General features: G+C 52.3%; 1 protein-coding gene across 1 annotated transcript in view; it reads right to left on the reverse strand.

The window, feature by feature from the left end:
* Positions 1–27,307, reverse strand: part of ATP2C2 (ATPase secretory pathway Ca2+ transporting 2) — a 101,773-nt gene that overhangs the window by 26,236 nt on the left and 48,230 nt on the right. The window contains exons 8-18 of the mRNA XM_069739493.1: positions 20,505–20,654; positions 16,355–16,423; positions 14,863–14,938; positions 10,711–10,777; positions 10,515–10,639; positions 9,509–9,606; positions 9,305–9,406; positions 9,065–9,154; positions 2,188–2,289; positions 1,940–2,096; positions 1,655–1,825 (exon numbers count right to left, since the gene is read on the reverse strand). Coding sequence (XP_069595594.1) covers positions 1,655–1,825; positions 1,940–2,096; positions 2,188–2,289; positions 9,065–9,154; positions 9,305–9,406; positions 9,509–9,606; positions 10,515–10,639; positions 10,711–10,777; positions 14,863–14,938; positions 16,355–16,423; positions 20,505–20,654 — 1,207 coding nt within the window. The remainder of the gene's footprint in view (positions 1–1,654; positions 1,826–1,939; positions 2,097–2,187; positions 2,290–9,064; positions 9,155–9,304; positions 9,407–9,508; positions 9,607–10,514; positions 10,640–10,710; positions 10,778–14,862; positions 14,939–16,354; positions 16,424–20,504; positions 20,655–27,307) is intronic.

The raw sequence follows: 27,307 nt of genomic DNA on the forward strand, positions 1-27,307 counted from the left end.
ATGATCCAGAGAAACACAAGTCCAACACTGGAACATTGACAGGAAGCATGAATCAAAGCATTAGGTGGGGTTAAGTAGAGAAGCACCTAACGACCTCACCAGATCACCTGAGGGAGGAAACTCAGAAGCAGCAGTACCAGTTTCCTCCACAAACGGAAGCTCCCAGAGAGAATCAGCCGAAGTACCACTTGTGACCACAGGAGGGAGCTCTGCCACAGAATTCACAACAATCCCCCCTCCCGCCTAATACCAGCCAAAACTGGTACAGCCACTTCCTAAACTGCATGGGACTCTTTTGTACTTTTAAAGTTATGTCTACTGGCACCGATCAGGGCTAGAGATATATGGATTATATATTCTGGTTATCCACCGAGAGATCTATAACTCCCTAAAATCGCAAGGAGCTACACCTAATGGCATGCAAGGAACGGCTTTCTCCATAAGCGAGTCATATACCTACGCCATGTTTATACTGAAAAGAACCCCCGACGTGGCGAACATCCTGATCATTGTGTCATTCTTATTTGAGGTTCATACAGCGAGCTATGTATAGAAATGGTTTGTAATAACTCTAAGAAAGGGGAGGATTCAGCCTCTGAGTGAGGTCACCACAGGGGGAGTGCCTGGGTTTTGGGCAGGGAGATAAGTGAGTTGACATCAGTCTTCACTAGTCTTTGGTCCCGGGTCTAGCTGCGAGATAGGTGTGTGATGCATCTAGATGTGTTCCCCTCCCCACAGCACATGTCAGCCATGAGTTGAAATGATATGAAAGAAAGGTAAGTGTTTTCAACTTTAATCCTATTTCATTTTTAATTGTATTGTACATATGATATTTGCCTACTTTTATAATACCTTTTTATATTTCTGTAAACATTGACTACCCTTTCAGAGTAAAATATATATAATTACTAGCTTTGTCTCTCCTTGCTCTATAACGAACTGTCACATCCTCTGAAGTGAATTACGCTACTACGCTAATACAGACCTGTTATTAAGAAATTGGAGCTGGTGGCAGCAGATTTGTCCTGGGTGGTTGGGAGGCTTTGTAGCGACGAAGGCGTTGATAATTATTGTTCCCGCCTGAGTGGGAGTAGTTATATCGCCCTCGCTGCAGTGTGCCCATTAGCCAGGACAAAGTAAGGCAGCCTTTCTGGCGACTAATTATAAAAGGTGCAGTACCCTGTCTGACCTGAGGGTAAGGGAACGCCAAAGAGCCGCAAGTTCCAAACCGGAACTGGGAAGAGGGATATAGATAAATTCCCTTCAGAAAGTAACCAGGGGCAACCAAACAACCCCGGTTCATGACAAATTGGTGTGAGCGGTGGGGATGATAAAGGTCTCCTCCCCGTGAACCGTGACACTGCTGTTACATCATGTCTTATCCTCCAGTCACCTCCAGAGCTGCACTCACTATTCTGCTGTTACATTGTGTCTTATCCTCCAGTCACCTCCGGAGCTGCACTCACCATTCTGCTGTTACATCCTTTCTTATCCTCCAGTCACCTCCGGAGCTGCACTTACTATTCTGCTGTTACATCATGTCTTATCCTCCAGTCACCTCCAGAGCTGCACTCACTATTCTGCTGATCCTGTACTGAATTGTACCTCTGCAGTCTGATAACAGTAGACCAGCAGAGGTTTGGTTGCAGCTCACCAATGGCCTGTGCCGTTTCCAGCGCGTCCCCTGTGATCATCTTCACTGCGACCCCGGAGTCCAGCAGGGTCTGCACGGCGTCGCTCACTCCGCTACGTGGGGGGTCTATTATCCCGATCAGTCCCAGGAAGGTGAGCTTCCCCAGCTCCGCTCCGGAGGCCAAAGCCAAGACTGGAAGATGGGAGATGCCATTATAGCACTATAACTCCCATCAGTTTACCTCCTGTGCTGGGGGTCTGTTACAATGTGTCAGTGGTGATCAGATCCCGGGTGGGGGGCTCATACCTCGCAGGCCCTGGCTTCCCATAGTCTTCTCCTCCTGCAGGTACTGCGCCCTCTGCTGAGGGGTCAGAGGCAGGGCCATCCCGCCGCTGTTATAGACGGTGCAGTACTGGACCACCTCCTCGTACGCGCCCTTCATGAAGTAAACCTCCTCCTGGTCCTGGAAGAAAGTGCGTCAGGTAACGGATGGCGGCCGACCAGCTGGGGAGGGGCGGACGATGATTAGCTGGGAGGGGGGTAGCATGCTTTACCTCCATCTTGTCTGCGCACTTCACGGCCATCCACCGCTGCTCCGAGCTGAAGGGAATCTCCTTCTTGCGGATGTAATTCTCGCCGGCGTTTCCGAGGCCCATCTGGAAATGGAGAAGAAAGTGAATGGTGCAAAGAACAGCAGCAGCTACGCACCACTGCGGCAACATGAGTCCAGACACCACCGATTACAGTGCCACTGCGACAACAGATGTCTGAAGACCACCGTGTACGGCACCTCTGTGAGAACAGGCATCTAGAGATCACCGTGTACTGCACCTCTGTGAGAACAGGTATCTAGAGACCACCGTGTACTGCACCTCTGTGAGAACACACATCTAGAGACCACCGTGTAGTGCACCTCTGTGAGATCACGCATCTAGAGAACACCGTGCACTGCACCTCTGTGAGAACAGGCATCTAGAGACCACAGTGTACAGCACCTCTGTGAGAACAGGCACCTAGAGACCACTGTGTACTGCACCTCTGTGAGAACAGGCATCTAGAGACCACCGTGTACTGCACCTCTGTGAGATCAGGCATCTAGAGACCACCGTGTACTGCACCTCTGTGAGAACAGGCATCTAGAGACAACCGTGTACTGCACCTCTGTGAGAACAGGCATCTAGAGACCACCGTGTACTGCACCTCTGTGAGAACAGGCATCTAGAGACCACCGTATACTGTACCTCTGTGAGAACAGGCACCTAGAGACCACTGTGTACTGCACCTCTGTGAGAACAGGCATCTATAGACCACCGTGCACTGCACCTCTATGAGATCAGGCTTCTAGAAACCACCGTGTACAGCACCTCTGTGAGAACAGGCATCTAGAGACCACCGTGTACTGCACCTCTGTGAGAACAGGCATCTAGAGACCACCGTGTACTGCACCTCTGTGAGAACAGGCATCTAGAGACCACCGTGTACTGCACCTCTGTGAGAACAGGTATCTAGAGACCACCGTGTACTGCACCTCTGTGAGAACACGCATCTAGAGACCACCGTGTAGTGCACCTCTGTGAGATCACGCATCTAGAGAACACCGTGCACTGCACCTCTGTGAGAACAGGCATCTAGAGACCACAGTGTACAGCACCTCTGTGAGAACAGGCACCTAGAGACCACTGTGTACTGCACCTCTGTGAGAACAGGCATCTAGAGACCACCGTGTACTGCACCTCTGTGAGATCAGGCATCTAGAGACCACCGTGTACTGCACCTCTGTGAGAACAGGCATCTAGAGACAACCGTGTACTGCACCTCTGTGAGAACAGGCATCTAGAGACCACCGTGTACTGCACCTCTGTGAGAACAGGCATCTAGAGACCACCGTATACTGTACCTCTGTGAGAACAGGCACCTAGAGACCACTGTGTACTGCACCTCTGTGAGAACAGGCATCTATAGACCACCGTGCACTGCACCTCTATGAGATCAGGCTTCTAGAAACCACCGTGCACAGCACCTCTGTGAGAACAGGCATCTAGAGACCACCGTGTACTGCACCTCTGTGAGAACAGGCATCTAGAGACCACCGTGTACTGCACCTCTGTGAGAACAGGCATCTAGAGACCACCGTGTACTGCACCTCTGTGAGAACAGGCATCTAGAGACCACCGTGTACTGCATGCACCTTTGTGAGAACAGGCATCTAGAGACCACCGTGTACAGCACCTCTGTGAGAACAGGCATCTAGAGACCACCGTGTACTGCACCTCTGCGAGAACAGGCATCTAGAGACCACCGTGTACTGCACCTCTGTGAGAACAGGCATCTAGAGACCACCGTGTACTGCACCTCTGTGAGAACAGGCATCTAGAGACCACCGTATACTGTACCTCTGTGAGAACAGGCACCTAGAGACCACTGTGTACTGCACCTCTGTGAGAACAGGCATCTATAGACCACCGTGCACTGCACCTCTATGAGATCAGGCTTCTAGAAACCACCGTGTACAGCACCTCTGTGAGAACAGGCATCTAGAGACCACCGTGTACTGCACCTCTGTGAGAACAGGCATCTAGAGACCACCGTGTACTGCACCTCTGTGAGAACAGGCATCTAGAGACCACCGTGTACTGCATGCACCTTTGTGAGAACAGGCATCTAGAGACCACCGTGTACAGCACCTCTGTGAGAACAGGCATCTAGAGACCACCGTGTACTGCACCTCTGTGAGAACAGGCATCTAGAGACCACCGTGTACTGCACCTCTGTGAGAACAGGCATCTAGAGACCACCGTGTACTGCACCTCTGTGAGAACAGGCATCTAGAGACCACCGTGCACTGCACCTCTGTGAGAACAGGCATCTAGAGACCACAGTGTACAGCACCTCTGTGAGAACAGGCACCTAGAGACCACTGTGTACTGCACCTCTGTGAGAACAGGCATCTAGAGACCACCGTGTACTGCACCTCTGTGAGATCAGGCATCTAGAGACCACCGTGTACTGCACCTCTGTGAGAACAGGCATCTAGAGACAACCGTGTACTGCACCTCTGTGAGAACAGGCATCTAGAGACCACCGTGTACTGCACCTCTGTGAGAACAGGCATCTAGAGACCACCGTATACTGTACCTCTGTGAGAACAGGCACCTAGAGACCACTGTGTACTGCACCTCTGTGAGAACAGGCATCTATAGACCACCGTGCACTGCACCTCTATGAGATCAGGCTTCTAGAAACCACCGTGTACAGCACCTCTGTGAGAACAGGCATCTAGAGACCACCGTGTACTGCACCTCTGTGAGAACAGGTATCTAGAGACCACCGTGTACTGCACCTCTGTGAGAACACGCATCTAGAGACCACCGTGTAGTGCACCTCTGTGAGATCACGCATCTAGAGAACACCGTGCACTGCACCTCTGTGAGAACAGGCATCTAGAGACCACAGTGTACAGCACCTCTGTGAGAACAGGCACCTAGAGACCACTGTGTACTGCACCTCTGTGAGAACAGGCATCTAGAGACCACCGTGTACTGCACCTCTGTGAGATCAGGCATCTAGAGACCACCGTGTACTGCACCTCTGTGAGAACAGGCATCTAGAGACAACCGTGTACTGCACCTCTGTGAGAACAGGCATCTAGAGACCACCGTGTACTGCACCTCTGTGAGAACAGGCATCTAGAGACCACCGTATACTGTACCTCTGTGAGAACAGGCACCTAGAGACCACTGTGTACTGCACCTCTGTGAGAACAGGCATCTATAGACCACCGTGCACTGCACCTCTATGAGATCAGGCTTCTAGAAACCACCGTGTACAGCACCTCTGTGAGAACAGGCATCTAGAGACCACCGTGTACTGCACCTCTGTGAGAACAGGCATCTAGAGACCACCGTGTAATGTACCTCTGTGAGAACAGGCATCTAGAGACCACCGTGTACTGCATGCACCTTTGTGAGAACAGGCATCTAGAGACCACCGTGTACAGCACCTCTGTGAGAACAGGCATCTAGAGACCACCGTGTACTGCACCTCTGTGAGAACAGGCATCTAGAGACCACCGTGTACTGCACCTCTGTGAGAACAGGCATCTAGAGACCACCGTGTACTGCATGCACCTTTGTGAGAACAGGCATCTAGAGACCACCGTGTACTGCACCTCTGTGAGAACAGGCATCTAGAGACCACAGTGTACTGCACCTCTGCGAGAACAGGCATCTAGAGACCACCGTGTACTGCACCTCTGCGAGAACAGGCATCTAGAGACCACCGTGTACTGCACCTCTGTGAGAACAGGCATCTAGAGACCACCGTGTACTGCACCTCTGTGAGAACAGGCAACTAGAGACCACCGTGTACTGCACCTCTGTGAGAACAGGCATCTAGAGACCACCGTGTACTGCACCTCTGTGAGAACAGGCATCTAGAGACCACCGTGTACTGCACCTCTGTGAGAACAGGCATCTAGAGACCACCGTGTACTGCACCTCTGTGAGAACAGGCATCTAGAGACCACCGTGTACTGCACCTCTGTGAGAACAGGCATCTAGAGACCACCGTGTACTGCACCTCTGTGAGAACAGGCATCTAGAGACCACCGTGTACAGCATGCACCTCTGTGAGAACAGGCATCTAGAGACCACCGTGTACAGCACCTCTGTGAGAACAGGCATCTAGAGACCACCGTGTACTGCACCTCTGTGAGAACAGGCATCTAGAGACCACCGTGTACTGCACCTCTGTGAGAACAGGCATCTAGAGACCACCGTGTACTGCATGCACCTTTGTGAGAACAGGCATCTAGAGACCACCGTGTACTGCACCTCTGTGAGAACAGGCATCTAGAGACCACCGTGTACTGCACCTCTGTGAGAACAGGCATCTAGAGACCACCGTGTACTGCACCTCTGTGAGAACAGGCATCTAGAGACCACCGTGTACTGCATGCACCTTTGTGAGAACAGGCATCTAGAGACCACCGTGTACTGCACCTCTGTGAGAACAGGCATCTAGAGACCACAGTGTACTGCACCTCTGCGAGAACAGGCATCTAGAGACCACCGTGTACTGCACCTCTGCGAGAACAGGCATCTAGAGACCACCGTGTACTGCACCTCTGTGAGAACAGGCATCTAGAGACCACCGTGTACTGCACCTCTGTGAGAACAGGCATCTAGAGACCACCGTGTACTGCACCTTTGTGAGAACAGGCATCTAGAGACCACCGTGTACTGCACCTCTGTGAGAACACGCATCTAGAGACCACCGTGTACTGCACCTCTGCGAGAACAGGCATCTAGAGACCACCGTGTACTGCACCTCTGTGAGAACAGGCATCTAGAGACCACCGTGTACTGCACCTCTGTGAGAACAGGCATCTAGAGACCACCGTGTGCTGCACCTCTGTGAGAACAGGCATCTAGAGACCACCGTGTACTGCACCTCTGTGGGAACAGGCATCTAGAGACCACCGTGTACTGCACCTCTGTGAGAACAGGCATCTAGAGACCACCGTGTACTGCACCTCTGTGGGAACAGGCATCTAGAGACCACCGTGTACTGCACTTCTGTGAGAACAGGCATCTAGAGACCACCGTGTACTGCACCTCTGCGAGAACAGGCATCTAGAGACCATCGTGTACTGCACCTCTGCGAGAACAGGCATCTAGAGACCACCGTGTACTGCACCTCTGTGAGAACAGGCATCTAAAAACCACCGTGTACTGCACCTCTGTGGGAACAGGCATCTAGAGACCACCGTGTACTGCACCTCTGTGAGAACAGGCATCTAGAGACCACCGTGTACTGCACCTCTGTGGGAACAGGCATCTAGAGACCACCGTGTACTGCACTTCTGTGAGAACAGGCATCTAGAGACCACCGTGTACTGCACCTCTGCGAGAACAGGCATCTAGAGACCATCGTGTACTGCACCTCTGCGAGAACAGGCATCTAGAGACCACCGTGTACTGCACCTCTGTGAGAACAGGCATCTAGAGACCACTGTGTACTGCACCTCTGTGAGAACAGGCATCTAGAGACCACCGTGTACTGCACCTCTGTGAGAACAGGCATCTAGAGACCACCGTGTACTGCACCTCTGTGAGAACAGGCGTCCAGAGACCACCACATACGGCACCACTGCAACAACATGCGTCCAGAGACCACCGTGTACAGTGCCACTGCGACAACAGACATCTGGAGACGACCTTGTACGGCACCTCTGTGAGAACAGGTGTACAGAGACCACCGTGTATGGCGCCACAGCGACAACAGACATCTGGAGACCATCGTGTACTGCACCTCTGTGAGAACAGGCATCCAGAGACCACCACATACGGCACCACTGCAACAACATGCGTCCAGAGACCACCGTGTACCCTAACCCTCTGTGAGAACACGCGTCCGGAGACCACCCTGTATTGCACTTCTGTGAGAACAGGTGTCCAGAAACCACTGCGAGAACGGGCATCCAGGGATCACTGCATATGGCGCCACTATGAGAACGGACATCCGGGGATCACCATGTAGGTCACCAATACGAGAACAGGCGTCCGGGGATCACTGCGTACAGCACCACCACGAGAATGGGCGTCTGTAGAATACGGCGCAGATCGCGGCTGCGTGGGATCACTTATCAGACGAAAGTGTCCGGAGGAAAGTTGCGGCACAAGCATGGTGCCAAACTTGGCACATCCTATGCTATCCTTCAACACGTCCTACAGGGAATTGTGGGAAAGGAATGACTGAAATGGCTGATAACGGGGAGTAATAGACTGCAGTATCTTGTGCTACAGTCACAGTCCACACTCACAGCGGTGTGTGTAGACCCCCAGCCGTGTCCATTACCACCAAGCCTACATGATGTCGCTATGGGGTATGGTGGGCACAGATTATACAGGTCGCAGGCAACTCCAGAGCTGCACTCATAATTCTGCACAGAGCGTGTTTTGATGAATTGCATTCTGGGAAGTGTCCTCTTTATACCAGACTCTGATGTAGGAGACAAAACTAAAGAAAGTCAAAACCGCACCCTTTTCTTTATAGATTGAAGGTCTCAGCGGACACAAGAGCGCACGTCCAAAACCAGGGAGCCCATCCCGGACAGTACCAAGACCACAAAGACCAAAAAGACAGCGCCACAGTGGATGGTGAAAAAACAAGAGCTAACATTTATTCTGCCTCCTGTAGTGATGTTTCGGTCAACAGACCTTTATCTTTACCAGTTGACTCTGATGTAGGAGAATCTAAGTGCCCCCCACATAACAGTGTCCAGCTAAGCTGTTGGGCAGTGTCTTCCATCTTGCTGACTGTTTCCACTAACAAGCAGCAGACTAGGTTGTGTGACATGTATCTGGTGCACGTTAACCCCTTCCTGTCTGGCAACCCTCCGTCTCTTGTCTGTGACCACTGACCTCTTACCTTTTTTGCCAGGACCAGTAAGGCACCCTCCGTTGGCTGACCCATGAGCGTGTCACCCCGGATGACGGCATTGTTGGCGACACAGCCGGCCTGAGCAGATGAGAGAGTGGATCAATGACATCAGAAGAACCCTCCCAAAAAATACTCTGTGCTGCTGGGGGCATTCACCAGGATCCTCCCAATGTACATATGCTGAATAACCTAAAGAGCTGTACTACTCTGCCCCCACGGATGTCTCACCTCCACCAGTTTTCCTATGGAGACGTTGGAGAATTCCCGCACCGCCTCATTTGCTGGCAGTAAGTTGACGGATCCTTTCCCAACGTAGCCGACGCCAGTGACCTGAGGGAGCAGAGAGAAATGTAAAGAAGCAGAGGGGGAGCTCCAGGGGCCACAGCCACGACGGCCACGAGGGGCCGCTATATAGGAATGGCAGCTCGTTACCTCCGCGTGCAGCCCATCCGACGTCACTAATCTGGTGGCCGTCATCTCGTTGGCGGTCAGAGTGCCGGTCTTGTCAGAGCAGATGACGTTGCAGCAACCTGACAGCGAAGAACAAGCGAGAGTTAAAGTGCCGCCGCGGTGACTGGAGGGGTCCCTGTGGCCCTCACGCCACAATGACAACCGAAAGCTGGGAAATGAAATCCGGTCAGGACTCTGGGCCAGGGTGGTGCTGTTGAGGGGCTCTGGGTGAGGGTGGCGGTGTTGAGGGGCTCTGTGTGAGGGTGGCAGTGTTGACGGGCTCTGGACCATGTTAGTGTTGTTGAGGGGCTCTGGTCCAGGTTGGTCTTGTTGAGGGGCTCTGGGCCAGGTTGTCGTTGTTCAGTGGCTCTGGTCCAGGTTGTCGTTGCTGAGAGCCTCTGGGCCAGGTTATCATTGTTGAGAGGCTCTGGTCCAGGTTGTCGTTGTTGAGAGGCTCTGGGCCAGGTTGTCGTTGTTGAGAGGCTCTGGGCCAGGTTGTCCTTGTTCAGGTGCTCTGGGCGAGGGTTGTGTTGTTGAGGGGCTCTGGGCCAGGTTGGCGTTGTTGAGAGGCTCTGGGCCATGCTGGCGTTGTTCAGGGGATCTGGTCCAGGTTGTCATTGTTCAGGGGATCTGGGCCAGGTTGTCCTTGTTCAGGGGCTCTAGGCGAGGGTGGTGTTGTTGAGGGGCTCTGGGCCATGTTGGCGTTGTTGAGGGGCTCTGGGCCAGGCTGGCGTTGTAGAGGGGCTGTAGGCCAGATTGGTGTTGTTGCGGGGCTGTGGGTGAGTTTGGCGTTGTTGAGGCGCTCTAGGCCAGGTTGTCATTGTCGAGGGGCTCTGGGCCAGGTTGGTGTTGTTCAGGGGCTCTAGGCCAGGTTGTTGTTGTTGTTCAGGGGCTCTCGGCCATGTTGGCATTGTTGAAGGGCTGTGGGTGAGGTTGGCATTGCCGGGACTGGCACTTTCCACCCTTGTCAGCTTCCGCTCACACTCACCCAGCGTCTCTACAATCGGCAGCTTCTTGACGATCACCCGCTTGTTGGCCATTCTCATGACCCCGAGCGCCAGCGTCACTGTGACCACGATGGGCAGACCTTCAGGAATAGCAGCAACAGCCAAACTGAAAGCAAAGACGAGAGCTCATGGCTTGAGGTGGGAAAACCCCCATCATCCGAGATCTGAGGAACATACCTGACTCCGATGGTGAACATACTGAGCAGAGGCTTCCCCTGGAGCCAGCCAATCAGCATGATGAGCCCTGTGAGGGAGAGATGGCAACAGTCAGGAGGACGGGAGAGACGGGCAAGGGTCAGGACGGGCGAGAAGGGCAATGGTCAGAAGGACGGGCAAGACAGACCCTCTCTAATAAGAGCAGCGCATCACAATCTATGTACTCTCTCTACCCCCCCAAGAGAACCAACAGCAAACAAAATAGTGAGCCCGCCCCCGCCGTTCCTACACATCACGCAGACCCCATCTTACTCCACATAGGCCGCCCCTGCTGTACCCCACAGAGACCCTATCTTACTCCACATAGGCTGCCACTGCTGTACCCCACACAACCTGCCCCTGCCGTACCCCACAGACCCCATCTTACTCCACATAGGCCACCCCTGCCGTACCCCAAACAACCTGCCCCTCCCATACCCCACACAGACCCCATCTTACTCCACATAGGCCGCCACTGCTGTACCCCACACAACCTGCCCCTGCCATACGCCACACAGACCCCATCTTACTCCACATAGGCCGCCACTGCCATACCCCACAAAGACCCCATCTTACTCCACATAGGCCGCCACTGTCATAACCCACAAAGACCCCATCTTACTCCACATAGGCCACCACTGCCATACCCCACAAAGACCCCATCTTACTCCACATAGGCCGCCACTGCCATACCCCACACAGACCCCATCTTACTCCACATAGGCCGCCACTGCCATACCCCACAAAGACCCCATCTTACTCCACATAGGCCGCCACTGCCATACCCCACAAAGACCCCATCTTACTCCACATAGGCCGCCCCTGCTGTACCCCACACAACCTGCCCCTGCCGTACCCCACACAGACCCCATCTTACTCCACATAGGCCGCCAATGCCGTACCCCAAACAACCTGCCCCTGCCATACCCCACAGAGACCCTATCTTACTCCACATAGGCCGCCCCTGCTGTACCCCACACAACCTGCCCCTGCCGTACCCCACACAGATCCCATCTTACTCCACATAGGCCGCCCCTGCCGTACCCCAAACAACCTGCCCCTGCCGTACCCCACACAGACCCCATCTTACTCCACATAGGCCGCCACTGCCATACCCCACAAAGACCCCATCTTACTCCACATAGGCTGCCACTGCCATACCCCACACAGACCCCATCTTACTCCACATAGGCCGCCCCTGCCGTACCCCAAACAACCTGCCCCTGCCATACCCCACAAAGACCCCATCTTACTCCACATAGGCCACCACTGCCATACCCCACACAGACCCCATCTTAATCCACATAGGCCGCCACTGCCATACCCCACAAAGACCCCATCTTACTCCACATAGGCCGCCACTGCCATACCCCACACAGACCCCATCTTACTTCACATAGGCCGCCACTGCTATACCCCACACAGACCCCATCTTAATCCACATAGGCCCCCACTGCCGTACCCCACAGAGACCCCATCTTACTCCACATAGGCCGCCACTGCCATACCCCACACAGACCCCATCTTACTCCACATAGGCCGCCCCTGCCATACCCCACACAGACCCCATCTTACTCCACATAGGCCGCCACTGCCATACCCCACACAGACCCCATCTTACTCCACATAGGCCGCCACTGCCATACCCCACACAGACCCCATCTTACTCCACATAGGCCGCCACTGCTATACCCCACACACACCCCATCTTACTCCACATAGGCCGCCACTGCTATACCCCACACACACCCCATCTTACTCCACATAGGCCGCCACTGCCGTACCCCACACAGACCCCATCTTACTCCACATAGGCCGCCCCTGCTGTACCCCACACAACCTGCCCCTGCCGTACCCCACACAGACCCCATCTTACTCCACATAGGCGACCACTGCTATACCCCACACACACCCCATCTTACTCCACATAGGCCGCCACTGCCGTACCCCACACAACCTGCCCCTGCCATACCCCACAGAGACCCCATTTTACTCCACATAGGCCGCCACTGCCATACCCCACAGAGACCCCATCTTACTCCACAAAGGCCGCCACTGCCGTACCCCACACAGACCCCATCTTACTCCACATAGGCTGCCACTGCCATACCCCACAAAGACCCCATCTTACTCCACATAGGCCGCCACTGCCGTACCCCACAGAGACCCCATCTTACTCCACATAAGCCGCCACTGCCGTACCCCACACAACCTGCCCCTGCCATACCCCACACAGACCCCATCTTACTCCACATAGGCCGCCACTGCCATACCCCACAGAGACCCCATCTTACTCCACATAAGCCGCCACTGCCGTACCCCACACAACCTGCCCCTGCCATACGCCACAGAGACCCCATCTTACTCCACATAGGCCGCCACTGCCATACCCCACACAACCTGCCCCTGCCATACCCCACACAGACCCCATCTTACTCCACATAGGCCGCCACTGCCGTACCCCAAACAACCTGCCCCTGCCATACCCCACAGAGACCCCATCTTACTCCACATAGGCCACCACTGCTATACCCCACAGAGACCCCATCTTACTCCACATAGGCCGCCACTGCCATACCCCACAGAGACCCCATCTTACTCCACATAGGCCGCCACTGCCGTACCCCAAACAACCTGCCCCTGCCATACCCCACAGAGACCCCATCTTACTCCACATAGGCCGCCACTGCCATACCCCACAGAGACCCCATCTTACTCCACATAGGCCGCCACTGCCATACCCCACAAAGACCCCATCTTACTCCACATAGGCTGCCACTGCCATACCCCACAGAGACCCCATCTTACTCCACATAGGCCGCCACTGCCGTACCCTACACAGTCCCCATCTTACTCCACATAGGCCGCCACTGCCGTACCCCACACAGACCCCATCTTACTCCACATAGGCCGCCCCTGCCATACCCCACACAGACCCCATCTTACTCCACATAGGCCGCCACTGCCGTACTCCACACAGTCCCCATCTTACTCCACATAGGCCGCCACTGCCGTACCCCACACAGTCCCCATCTTACTCCACATAGGCCGCCCCTGCCATACCCCACACAGACCCCATCTTACTCCACATAGGCCGCCACTGCCGTACTCCACACAGTCCCCATCTTACTCCACATAGGCTGCCACTGCCATAGCCCACACAGACCCCATCTTACTCCACATAGGCCGCCACTGCCATACCCCACACAGACCCCATCTTACTCCACATTAGCCGCAACTGCCATACCCCACACAGACCCCATCTTACTCCACATTGGCCGCCACTGCTCTACTCCACAGAGACCCCATCTTACTCCACATAGGCCGCCACTGCTATACCACACACAATCTGCCCCTGCCGTACCCCACACAGACCCCTTCTTACTCCACATAGGCTGCCACTGCCCTACCCCACACAGTCCCCATCTTACTCCACATAGGCCGCCTCTGCCGTACCCCACACACACCCCATCTTACTCCACATAGGCTGCCACTGCCATACCCCACAGAGACCCCATCTTACTCCACATAGGCCGCCACTGCCATACCCCACAGAGACCTCATCTTACTCCACATAGGCTGCCACTGCCATACCCCACACAGACCCCATCTTACTCCACATTGGCCGCCACTGCCATACCCCACACAGACCCCATCTTACTCCACATAGGCGGCCACTGCTATACCACACAGAATCTGCCCCTGCCGTACCCCACACAGACCCCTTCTTACTCCACATAGGCCGCCACTGCTGTACCCCAGAGACCTCATCTTACTCCACATAGGCCGACCCTGCCGTACCCCATCTTACTCCACCATAAGCTGCCCCTGCCGTACCCCAGACAATCTGCCCCTGCCGTACCCCACACAATCTGCCCCTGCCGTACCCCACACAGACCCCATCTTACTCCACATAAGCTGCCTCTGCCGTCTCCCACACAGACCCCATCTTACTCCACACATGACGCCCCCGCCGTACCCCACAAAGACCCCATATTACTCCACACATGCTGCCCCTGCCATACCCCACACATGCTGCCACTGCCGTACCCCCAATACCCCCTCTATATTTGCTGGCTGTGCTGACAGAGCAGCTGTGATCAGAGGGATGGCTGATATTGGGGATGGGCTCACCTATTATCCCAAATGAGCAGAGGGATAGCTGCTTCCCCAGCCTGTCCATACTTTTCTGTAGAGGTGTTTTAGGTGTCTGAAATAAAGAGAATGTGATGAGAAATAGCGTCTGAAAGTGGTGAGAAACAGGACGCCAGCGCCACCACCCACCCAACGTCCTGGTCACAGGTGATAAACCTGGGGAGATTGGCTCCCATCAGGCGACCATTATATCACTGGGTTCTACTGGGAGAAGTATGTGACTTTAGGGGCACAGTCAGGAATCAGATGGGGGGGCTCGGTGTGATGTTCCCAGACCTGAACCCTCATATGAGGAATTCCATCTGGACTTCTCAGACCCTGCACATGATCACACCGGGTGTGAGGACATGTACAAGCGACTGCTCGGCCCAGAGACACAGATCTGAGGACAGAGGAGAAACTGCAGAATGTAAATGACGCCAAAACTCAACATACACAGGTGGAGGCCGGAGCCACAGAGACCACCATCTGCTCTCATCCGTCATTTGACAAGGCTCCTTAGGAAGTGGATATTGACTTTTAGCATTGCTACTTCCAACAGGGGGCGCTAGAGATCTAGTTTCTTCCTCTCTGAAGAGACAATTTGCATATTTCCCAGAGGAGCATTGCAGCATAAAAGTCTCCTCACCGTGGCATGCCAGGCTTCACAAGGAGAAACGTTCCCCCTGGGATCCTGGAGTAGAAGGTGATCATAAAACCCCCACAATACTGATCCCTGCCAGCGCCGAGCTACCGCTGCCAGGTGAACCGCAGATCTCTGGGGCAGCTCCTACGTGAAGGGTTAATGATGATGTCACCAGTGCAATAATCCTAAATGACATCATGAATGACTACGATGCACTAAAGATATAGAGAGACCTACAGAAGAAAAGGGTCCTCCAACCGAACGAAGGATTAAATGCTCGGTTTTTATTGACAAAAAAGCATAAAAACAATTATAAATACAGAGAAGCCGGAGACACGATACAGGAAAGACGACCGCGGAGCAGAACGTGTGCCAGTGAGGTGGATACGGTGCATATTGTGCTGGAGGCTAATAATGTGCCACATGGATTGTTGTCCCCTCGTAGTAGGTGACATTTACCATGTATTGGTGCAGATGGTCAGCCTGGGACAATGGCGGGACGGGTAGAAGGGCGAGAGACATCTACAATACAATGAAGGATGAGAAGACTCGTATCAGGTGAGAAAGCGTTAAAGTGTTATGTGCAAGCAGACAGCGGGAGGATCACACCCGAGAAAAGTCATGGTGGAGGAGCTGGGTGTCCCCCGACCATCTGCACCAACACAATACATGTGTAACATTGTGAGCCTACAGCACAGACGCCCCATTATATGCCCCACAGACAACTCATGGCACAAGCTCTGCCCGGGTACCGTATCTCAGGCATCTCTGACAAAAAAAGCATAAAAAGCATCAAACACAATACAAATCATAGACATCAAGCAGGAAAATCTGCAAAGCACAAACCTCCTCCGCCTGCATCATCTGAAACACCTCTCCGAACTGAGACTTCTCCCCGACACAAATGACGATTCCCTGAAAAGCAACAACAAGAAATGAGAAAAGCGAAAAATCTACGAAGATCCGACATTTATATCCATGATGTCGCCGCTGATCTCTGGTGATGGATAGGAGACATTCTCAGTGATGTCACCTCTGATCTCTGGTGATGGATAGGAGACATTCTCAGTGATGTCGCCGCTGATATCTGGTGATGGATAGGAGGCATTCTCAGTGATGTCGCCGCTGATATCTGGTGATGGATAGGAGGCATTCTCAGTGATGTCACCTCTGATCTCTGGTGATGGATAGGAGACATTCTCAGTGATGTCACCTCTGATCTCTGGTGATGGATAGGAGACATGCTCAGTGATGTCACCTCTGATCTCTGGTGATGGATAGGAGGCATTCTCAGTGATGTCACCTCTGATCTCTAGTGATGGATAGGAGGCATTCTCAGTGATGTCACCTCTGATCTCTGGTGATGGATAGGAGACATTCTCAGTGATGTCACCGCTGATCTCTGGTGATGGATAGGAGACATTCTCAGTGATGACACCGCTGATCTCTGGTGATGGATAGGAGGCATTCTCAGTGATGTCACCTCTGATCTCGGTGATGGATAGGAGGCATTCTCAGTGATGTCACCTCTGATCTCTGGTGATGGATAGGAGACATTCTCAGTGATGTCACCTCTGATCTCTGGTGATGGATAGGAGACATTCTCAGTGATGTCACCTCTGATCTCTGGTGATGGATAGGAGGCATTCTCAGTGATGTCACCTCTGATCTCTGGTGATTGATAGGAGACATTCTCAGTGATGTCACCTCTGATCTCTGGTGATGGATAGGAGGCATTCTCAGTGATGTCACCTCTGATCTCTGGTGATGGATAGGAGACATTCTCAGTGATGTCGCCGCTGATCTCTGGTGATGGATAGGAGACATTCTCAGTGATGTCACCGCTGATCTCTGGTGATGGATAGGAGGCATTCTCAGTGATGTCGCCGCTGATCTCTGGTGATGGATAGGAGACATTCTCAGTGATGTCACCTCTGATCTCTGATGATGGATAGGAGGCATTCTCAGTGATGTCGCCGCTGATATCTGGTGATGGATAGGAGGCATTCTCAGTGATGTCACCGCTGATCTCTGGTGATGGATAGGAGGCATTCTCAGTGATGTCACCCCTGATCTCTGGTGATGGATAGGAGGCATTCTCAGTGATGTCACCGCTGATCTCTGGTGATGGATAGGAGGCATTCTCAGTGATGTCACCTCTGATCTCTGGTGATGGATAGGAGGCATTCTCAGTGATGTCACCTCTGATCTCTGGTGATGGATAGGAGGCATTCTCAGTGATGTCGCCGCTGATCTCTGGTGATGGATAGGAGACATTCTCAGTGATGTCACCCCTGATCTCTGGTGATGGATAGGAGGCATTCTCAGTGATGTCACCGCTGATCTCTGGTGATGGATAGGAGGCATTCTCAGTGATGTCACCCCTGATCTCTGGTGATGGATAGGAGACATTCTCAGTGATGTCACTGCTGATCTCTGGTGATGGATAGGAGACATTCTCAGTGATATCACCTCTGATCTCTGGTGATGGATAGCAGACATTCTCAGTGATGTCACCGCTGATCTCTGGTGATGGATAGGAGGCATTCTTAGTGATGTCTCGGCTGATCTCTAGTGATGGATAGGAGACATTCTCAGTGATGTCACCTCTGATCTCTGGTGATGGATAGGAGACATTCTCAGCGATGTCACCGCTGATCTCTGGTGATGGATAGGAGGCATTCTCAGTGATGTCACCGCTGATCTCTGGTGATGGATAGGAGGCATTCTCAGTGATGTCGCCGCTGATCTCTGGTGATGGATAGGAGACATTCTCAGTGATGTCACCTCTGATCTCTGGTGATGGATAGGAGGCATTCTCAGTGATGTCACCACTGATCTCTGGTGATGGATAGGAGACATTCTCAGTGATGTCACCTCTGATCTCTAGTGATGGATAGGAGGCATTCTCAGTGATGTCACCGCTGATCTCTGGTGATGGATAGGAGGCATTCTCAGTGATGTCACCTCTGATCTCTGGTGATGGATAGGAGACATTCTCAGTGATGTCACCTCTGATCTCTGGTGATGGATAGGAGGCATTCTCAGTGATGTCACCTCTGATCTCTGGTGATGGATAGGAGACATTCTCAGTGATGTCACCGCTGATCTCTGGTGATGGATAGGAGACATTCTCAGTGATGTCACCGCTGATCTCTGGTGATGGATAGGAGGCATTCTCAGTGATGTCACCTCTGATCTCTGGTGATGGATAGGAGGCATTCTCAGTGATGTCGCCGCTGATCTCTGGTGATGGATGGGAGACATTCTCAGTGATGTCGCCGCTGATCTCTGGTGATGGATAGCAGACATTCTCAGTGATGTCACCGCTGATCTCTGGTGATGGATAGGAGGCATTCTCAGTGATGTCACCTCTGATCTCTGGTGATGGATAGGAGGCATTCTCAGTGATGTCACCTCTGATCTCTAGTGATGGATAGGAGGCATTCTCAGTGATGTCACCGCTGATCTCTGGTGATGGATAGGAGGCATTCTCAGTGATGTCACCGCTGATCTCTGGTGATGGATAGGAGACATTCTCAGTGATGTCACCTCTGATCTCTGGTGATGGATAGGAGGCATTCTCAGTGATGTCACCGCTGATCTCTGGTGATGGATAGGAGGCATTCTCAGTGATGTCACCGCTGATCTCTGGTGATGGATAGGAGGCATTCTCAGTGATGTCACCTCTGATCTCTGGTGATGGATAGGAGACATTCTCAGTGATGTCACCTCTGATCTCTAGTGATGGATAGGAGACATTCTCAGTGATGTCACCTCTGATCTCTGGTGATGGATAGGAGGCATTCTCAGTGATGTCACCTCTGATCTCTGGTGATGGATAGGAGACATTCTCAGTGATGTCACCTCTGATCTCTGGTGATGGATAGGAGACATTCTCAGAGATGTCACCTCTGATCTCTGGTGATGGATAGGAGACATTCTCAGTGATGTCACCGCTGATCTCTGGTGATGGATAGGAGGCATTCTCAGTGATGTCACCGCTGATCTCTGGTGATGGATAGGAGACATTCTCAGTGATGTCACCTCTGATCTCTAGTGATGGATAGGAGGCATTCTCAGTGATGTCACCGCTGATCTCTGGTGATGGATAGGAGACATTCTCAGTGATGTCACCTCTGATCTCTGGTGATGGATAGGAGGCATTCTCAGTGATGTCACCGTTGATCTCTGGTGATGGATAGGAGGCATTCTCAGTGATGTCACCTCTGATCTCTGGTGATGGATAGGAGGCATTCTCAGTGATGTCACCGCTGATCTCTGGTGATGGATAGGAGGCATTCTCAGTGATGTCACCGCTGATCTCTGGTGATGGATAGGAGGCATTCTCAGTGATGTCACCGCTGATCTCTGGTGATGGATAGGAGGCATTCTCAGTGATGTCACCGCTGATCTCTGGTGATGGATAGGAGACATTCTCAGTGATGTCACCTCTGATCTCATGATGGATAGGAGGCATTCTCAGTGATGTCACCTGTGATCTCTGGTGATGGATAGGAGGCATTCTCAGTGATGACACCTCTGATCTCTGGTGATGGATAGGAGACATTCTTAGTGATGTCACCTTTGATCTCTGGTGATGGATAGGAGACATTCTCAGTGATGTCACCGCTGATCTCTGGTGATGGATAGGAGACATTCTCAGTGATGTCACCGCTGATCTCTAGTGATGGATAGGAGACATTCTCAGTGATGTCACCTCTGATCTCTGGTGATGGGTAGGAGACATTCTCAGTGATGTCACCTCTGATCTCTGGTGATGGATAGGAGACATTCTCAGTGATGTCACCTCTGATCTCTGGTTATGGATAGGAGGCATTCTCAGTGATGTCACCGCTGATCTCTAGTGATGGATAGGAGGCATTCTCAGTGATGTCACCGCTGATCTCTAGTGATGGAGATGATGGATAGGTCGGAATTCTCAGTAATGTCACCACTGATCTCTGGTGATGGAGGTAGTGTGGTTGCCTCTTACCTTTCCTTTCCCGTACCGGACCAGCGTGCCCATGAACACGATGTTGCTCAGGGTGCTGAGGCCGCTCGCTTCGTCCACGGATCCGTGCGTTTTGCTGCATGGTTCTGTCTCGCCAGTAAAACTGGATTCATCAACTAGAAGATCAGTCGTCTGATGGGAGAGAAAGGGAGCGTTAGAGGTCTGCAGCACCGGGGGAGGGGGGGGCGCAGGTTGGGTTTATGTGGGCTTTGTAGCTCCCCCATTCCACAAGGCTGCTGTCCCGATCTGGATTATCAGGTCGGACTCTGTACAGTTTATTAGCAGATGATTGGGGACTGATGTGCTGATAACTGTGAAGATGTCCTGACCTCAGCGAACCAGCACTTCGGGGTGAGGGCAGATGGCTACAGTCAGGGAGCTTCCGGTCTCCATTCACGCTGCAGGTAAAACTCAATTTATATTCTATTATTTGCTTTCCCATATTGACACGGGGGGAGGGGCGGCTACAAATACCTTCATGTGGTACTGAGAACCAGGCGGACGCAAACAGATATGACCTTGACCACACGTGTCCTAAACGTGGCGGTCAGAACAGGTCACCATTACAAAACTTTGGGGTTGGGATAATTGGGCCAATCAGAAAAAATATAATGTCTTGTACTGTAATATAACGTCCTGGGCTAACAGGACACCATGTAATAAGGAGATAAAGACTTGAAGAGTTTTGTGATGGTGTCAATAGCTTTATATACTTATATGACCTCCGTCCTCTGGAGCTCTCCCGCTTTCCCCCCGAGCTGCCCCTGTCCTCTGGAGCTCTCCCGCTATCCCCCCCCCCCAAGAGCTGTTTCCCCATCCTCTGGAGCTCTCCCGCTATCCCCCCCCCCCAAGAGCTGTCTCCCCGTCCTCTGGAGCTCTCCCGCTATCCCCCCCCCCCAAGAGCTGTCTCCCCGTCCTCTGGAGCTCTCCCACTCCTCCCAAGCTACCCCCTGTCCATTGGAGCTCTCCCGCACCCCCCGAGCTGCCCCCCCGTCCTCTGGAGCTCTCCTGCACCCCCCGAGCTGCCCCCTGTCCTCTGGAGCTCTCCTGCACCCCCCGAGCTGCCCCCTGTCCTCTGGAGCTCTCCTGCACCCCCCGAGCTGCCCCCTGTCCTCTGAAGCTCTCCTGCACCCCCCGAGCTGCCCCCTGTCCTCTGGAGCTCTCCTGCACCCCCCGAGCTGCCCCCTGTCCTCTGGAGCTCTCCTGCACCCCCCGAGCTGCCCCCTGTCCTCTGAAGCTCTCCTGCACCCCCCGAGCTGCCCCCTGTCCTCTGGAGCTCTCCTGCACCCCCCGAGCTGTCCCTTGTCCTCTGGAGCTCTCCTGCACCCCCCGAGCTGCCCCCTGTCCTCTGGAGCTCTCCCACTCCCCCGAGCTGCCCCATGTCCTCTAGAGCTCTCCCACTCCTCCCAAGCTACCCCCTGTCCATTGGAGCTCTCCCGCACCCCCCGAGCTGCCCCCCCCCCCCGTCCTCTGGAGCTCTCCCGCACCCCACGAGCTGCCCCCTGTCCTCTGGAGCTCTCCTGCACCCCCCGAGCTGCCCCCTGTCCTCTGGAGCTCTCCTGCACCCCCCGAGCTGTCCCTTGTCCTCTGGAGCTCTCCTGCACCCCCCGAGCTGCCCCCTGTCCTCTAGAGCTCTCTTGCACCCCCCGAGCTGCCCCCTGTCCTCTGGAGCTCTCCCACTCCCCCCGAGCTGCCCCATGTCCTCTAGAGCTCTCCCACTCCTCCCGAGCTACCTCCATCATCTGGAGCTCTCCCGCACGCCCCTGAGCGCCCCCCCCCATCCTCTGGAGCTCTCCTGCACCCCCCGAGCTGCCCCGCTGTCCTCTGGAACTCTTCCGCAACCCGCAAGCTGCCCCCTGTCCTCTGGAGCTCTCCCACTCCTCCCGAGCTGCCTCCATCATCTGGAGCCCTCCCACATCCCTCAAGCTACCCCCACCACCCGTCCTCTGGAGCTCTCCTGCACCCCCCGAGCTGCCCCCCATCCTCTGGAGCTCTCCCGCACCCCCTCTGTTGTGAATTCTGTTATCGAACTCCCTCCTGTGGTCATGAATGGTACTTCGGCGAGTTCTGTCCATGGACTCCCTCTGGTGGCTGAGAGTGGAGCTGCTGGTTTTGAGGTTCCTTCCACAGGTGACTTAGTTTATTCTTTGGCTGGCTGCTCTATTTAACTCCACTCAGATCGTTACTCCATGCCAGCTGTCAATGTTCTTGTACTGGTTCAGTTCGCTCTTGGATCTTTCTGGTGACCTGTCTACTCCAGCAGAAGCTAAGTCCCTGCTAGTTAATTATTTGTTCATTGTTTCCTTGTCCAGTTGGCTATCATGATTTTGCCTTGCTAGCTGGAAGCTCTGGGATGCAGAGTGGCACCTCCGCACCGTGAGTCGGTGCGGGGTGTTGTGAATTTGCTTTTTGGCTCCCTCTAGTGGTTACTAGTTTTTTGACTCTGGTTTTTCTGTCTTTTCTTTTATCCGCACCTGGGTCGTTAGTTAGGGGCGTTGCTTTATAAGCTCCCTGGACACTCAGTTCTATGCCTGGCAACGTAGTTATCAGAGCTAATCTGCTGTGCTCTTGTCTACTGATCCTGGTCCGGTTATTCAGCTAAGTCATTTACTTTGCTTTTTGCTATTTGTTTTTGGTTTTGTATTTTTGTCCAGCTTGTTCCTAATCTGTATCCTGACTTTTGCTGGAAGCTCTAGGGCGCTGGTGTTCTCCCCCCGGACCGTTAGACGGTTCGGGGGTTCTTGAATTTCCAGTGTGGATTTTTGATAGGGTTTTTTGTTGACCATATAAGTTACCTTTCTATATTCTGCTATTAGTTAGCGGGCCTCTCTGTGCTAAACCTGGTTCATTTCTGTGTTTGTCATTTCCTCTTACCTCACCGTTATTATTTGTGGGGGGCTTCTATCCTGCTTTGGGGTCCCTTTCTCTGGAGGCAAGAGAGGTCTTTGTTTTCCTCTACTAGGGGTATTTAGATTCTCCGGCTGGCGCGAGTCATCTAGGATCAACGTAGGTATGACCCCCGGCTACTTCTAGTGTTGGCGTTAGGAGTAGATATATGGTCAACCCAGTTACCACTGCCCTATGAGCTGGATTTTTGTATCTTGCAGACTTCCACGTTCCTCTGAGACCCTCGCCATTGGGGTCATAACAGTTTGCCAGGCCTATATTAAATGTTTAATGCATTGCAAAAGAGGGATTATAAGAAAGAAGATTCTGAGTTTTTTTTTTTTCTCCTCTCTCATTTTTTTTTTTTTTTTTTTTTTTTTTCTTCATCCCCTTTACCTCAGAGTGGCTTATGCTTGCTGCAGACATGAATGTCCAGACCTTGATTACAAGTGTGGACCAGCTGGCTACTCGTGTGCAGGGCATACAAGATTATGTTATCAGAAGTCCTGGGTCAGAACCTAAGATACCGATTCCTGAACTGTTTTCCGGAGACAGGTTTAAGTTTAGGAATTTCAAGAATAATTGTAAATTGTTTTTGTCCCTGAGACCCTGTTCATCTGGAGACTCCGCTCAGCAAGTAAAAATTGTTATTTCGTTCTTACGGGGTGACCCTCAAGATTGGGCTTTTTCGCTGGCGCCAGGAGATCCGGCATTGGCTGATATTGATGCGTTTTTTCTGGCGCTCGGTTTACTTTATGAGGAACCCAATCTTGAGATTCAGGCAGAAAAGGCCCTGCTGGCTATGTCTCAGGGGCAGGACGAGGCTGAAGTGTATTGCCAAAAATTTCGGAAATGGTCCGTGCTGACACATTGGAACGACTGTGCACTGGCCGCTAATTTTAGAAATGGTCTTTCTGATGCCATTAAAGATGTTATGGTGGGTTTTCCCATTCCCACAGGTCTGAATGATGCTATGGCACTGGCTATTCAAATTGACCGGCGATTGCGGGAGCGCAAGACCGCAAATTCCCTCATGGTGTTGTCTGAACAGACACCTAATTCGGTGCAATGTGATAGAAAAACCGCAAATTCCCTCATGGTGTTGTCTGAACAGACACCTGATTTAATGCAATGTGATAGAATCCTGACCAGAAATGAGCGGAAAATTCATAGACGCCGGAATGGCTTGTGCTACTACTGTGGTGATTCTACACATGTTATCTCAGCATGCTCTAAACGTATAGCTAAGGTTGTTGGTCCGGTCACCGCTGGAAATTTGCAACCTAAATTTATTCTGTCTGTAACTTTGATTTGCTCACTGTCGTCTTATCCTGTCATGGCGTTTGTAGATTCAGGTGCTGCCCTGAGTCTTATGGATCTGTCATTTGCTAAGCGCTGTGGTTTTACTCTTGAACCATTAGAAAATCCTATTCCTCTTAGGGGTATTGATGCTACGCCATTGGCAGCAAATAAACCGCAGTATTGGACACAGGTTACCATGTGCATGACTCCTGAACACCGCGAGGTGATACGTTTTCTTGTTTTACATAAAATGCATGATTTGGTTGTTTTAGGGCTGCCATGGTTACAGACCCATAATCCCGTCCTGGACTGGAAGGCTATGTCAGTTTCTAGTTGGGGCTGTCGTGGTATTCATGGGGATATCCTGCCTGTGTCTATTGCTTCTTCTACGCCTTCGGAAGTTCCGGAGTATTTGTCTGATTATCAGGATGTCTTTAGCGAGTCCAGGTCCAGTGCATTGCCTCCTCATAGGGACTGTGACTGTGCTATAGATTTGATTCCAGGCAGTAAATTTCCTAAGGGAAGACTCTTTAATCTGTCGGTACCTGAACATACCGCTATGCGTTCGTATATCAAGGAGTCTTTGGAGAAAGGACATATTCGTCCGTCTTCTTCCCCTCTTGGTGCAGGATTCTTTTTTGTGGCTAAAAAGGACGGATCTTTGAGGCCTTGTATTGATTATCGGCTTTTAAATAAGATCACTGTCAAATTTCAGTATCCTCTGCCGCTGTTGTCTGACTTGTTTGCCCGAATTAAAGGTGCCAAGTGGTTCACCAAGATAGACCTTCGTGGTGCGTACAACCTTGTGCGCATTAAGCAAGGTGATGAATGGAAAACCGCATTCAATACGCCCGAAGGTCATTTTGAGTACTTGGTGATGCCTTTTGGGCTCTCCAATGCGCCTTCAGTTTTTCAGTCCTTTATGCATGACATTTTCCGGAAGTATCTGGATAAATTTTTGATCGTTTATCTGGATGATATTTTGGTTTTTTCTGATGATTGGGACTCGCATGTGGAGCAGGTCAGGTTGGTCTTTAAAATTTTGCGTGAAAATTCTTTGTTTGTCAAAGGCTCAAAGTGTCTCTTTGGTGTACAGAAGGTTCCCTTTTTGGGGTTTATTTTTTCCCCTTCTGCTGTGGAGATGGACCCGGTCAAGGTCCGAGCTATTCTTGATTGGACTCAGCCCTCGTCAGTTAAGAGTCTTCAGAAGTTCTTGGGTTTCGCTAACTTCTACCGTCGTTTTATCGCTAATTTTTCTAGCGTTGTGAAACCTTTGACGGATATGACCAAGAAGGGCTCCGATGTAGCTAACTGGGCTCCTGCTGCCGTGGAGGCTTTCCAGGAGTTGAAACGCCGGTTTACTTCGGCGCCTGTTTTGTGCCAGCCCGATGTCTCACTTCCCTTTCAGGTTGAGGTGGATGCTTCGGAGATTGGAGCAGGGGCCGTTTTGTCGCAGAGAGGCCCTGGTTGCTCTGTTATGAAACCTTGTGCCTTTTTCTCTAGGAAGTTTTCGCCTGCCGAGCGAAATTATGATGTGGGCAATCGGGAGTTGTTGGCCATGAAGTGGGCATTTGAGGAGTGGCGTCATTGGCTCGAGGGTGCTAAGCATCGTGTGGTGGTCTTGACTGATCACAAAAATCTGATGTATCTCGAGTCTGCTAAACGCCTTAATCCGAGACAGGCCCGCTGGTCATTGTTTTTCTCCCGCTTTGATTTTGTTGTCTCGTATTTACCAGGTTCAAAGAATGTGAAGGCCGATGCTCTTTCTAGGAGCTTTGTGCCTGATGCTCCTGGAGTCGCTGATCCTGTTGGTATTCTTAAGGATGGAGTTATCTTATCAGCTATTTCTCCGGATCTGCGACGTGTGTTGCAGAGATTTCAAGCTGATAGGCCTGAGTCTTGTCCACCTGACAGACTGTTTGTTCCGGATAAGTGGACCAGCAGAGTCATTTCCGAGGTTCATTCCTCGGTGTTGGCAGGTCACCCGGGAATTTTTGGCACCAGAGATCTGGTGGCCAGGTCCTTTTGGTGGCCTTCTTTGTCAAGGGATGTGCGGTCATTTGTGCAGTCCTGTGGGACTTGTGCTAGAGCTAAGCCTTGCTGTTCTCGTGCCAGCGGGTTGCTCTTGCCCTTGCCTGTCCCGAAGAGACCTTGGACACATATCTCCATGGATTTCATTTCTGATCTTCCGCTATCTCAGGGCATGTCTGTTATCTGGGTGATATGTGATCGCTTCTCCAAGATGGTCCATTTGGTTCCTTTGCCTAAGCTGCCTTCCTCTTCCGATCTGGTTCCTGTGTTTTTCCAGAACGTGGTTCGTTTGCACGGCATCCCTGAGAATATTGTGTCAGATAGAGGATCCCAGTTCGTTTCCAGGTTCTGGCGATCCTTTTGTAGTAGGATGGGCATTGATTTGTCGTTTTCCTCTGCTTTCCATCCTCAGACTAATGGACAGACGGAGCGAACCAATCAGACTTTGGAGGCTTATTTGAGGTGTTTTGTCTCTGCTGATCAGGACGATTGGGTGACATTCTTGCCGTTGGCTGAGTTTGCCCTTAATAATCGGGCTAGTTCCGCCACCTTGGTTTCGCCTTTTT

Source organism: Ranitomeya imitator, chromosome 9, assembly GCF_032444005.1.
Source record: "Ranitomeya imitator isolate aRanImi1 chromosome 9, aRanImi1.pri, whole genome shotgun sequence".
Classification (NCBI taxonomy): domain Eukaryota; kingdom Metazoa; phylum Chordata; class Amphibia; order Anura; family Dendrobatidae; genus Ranitomeya; species Ranitomeya imitator.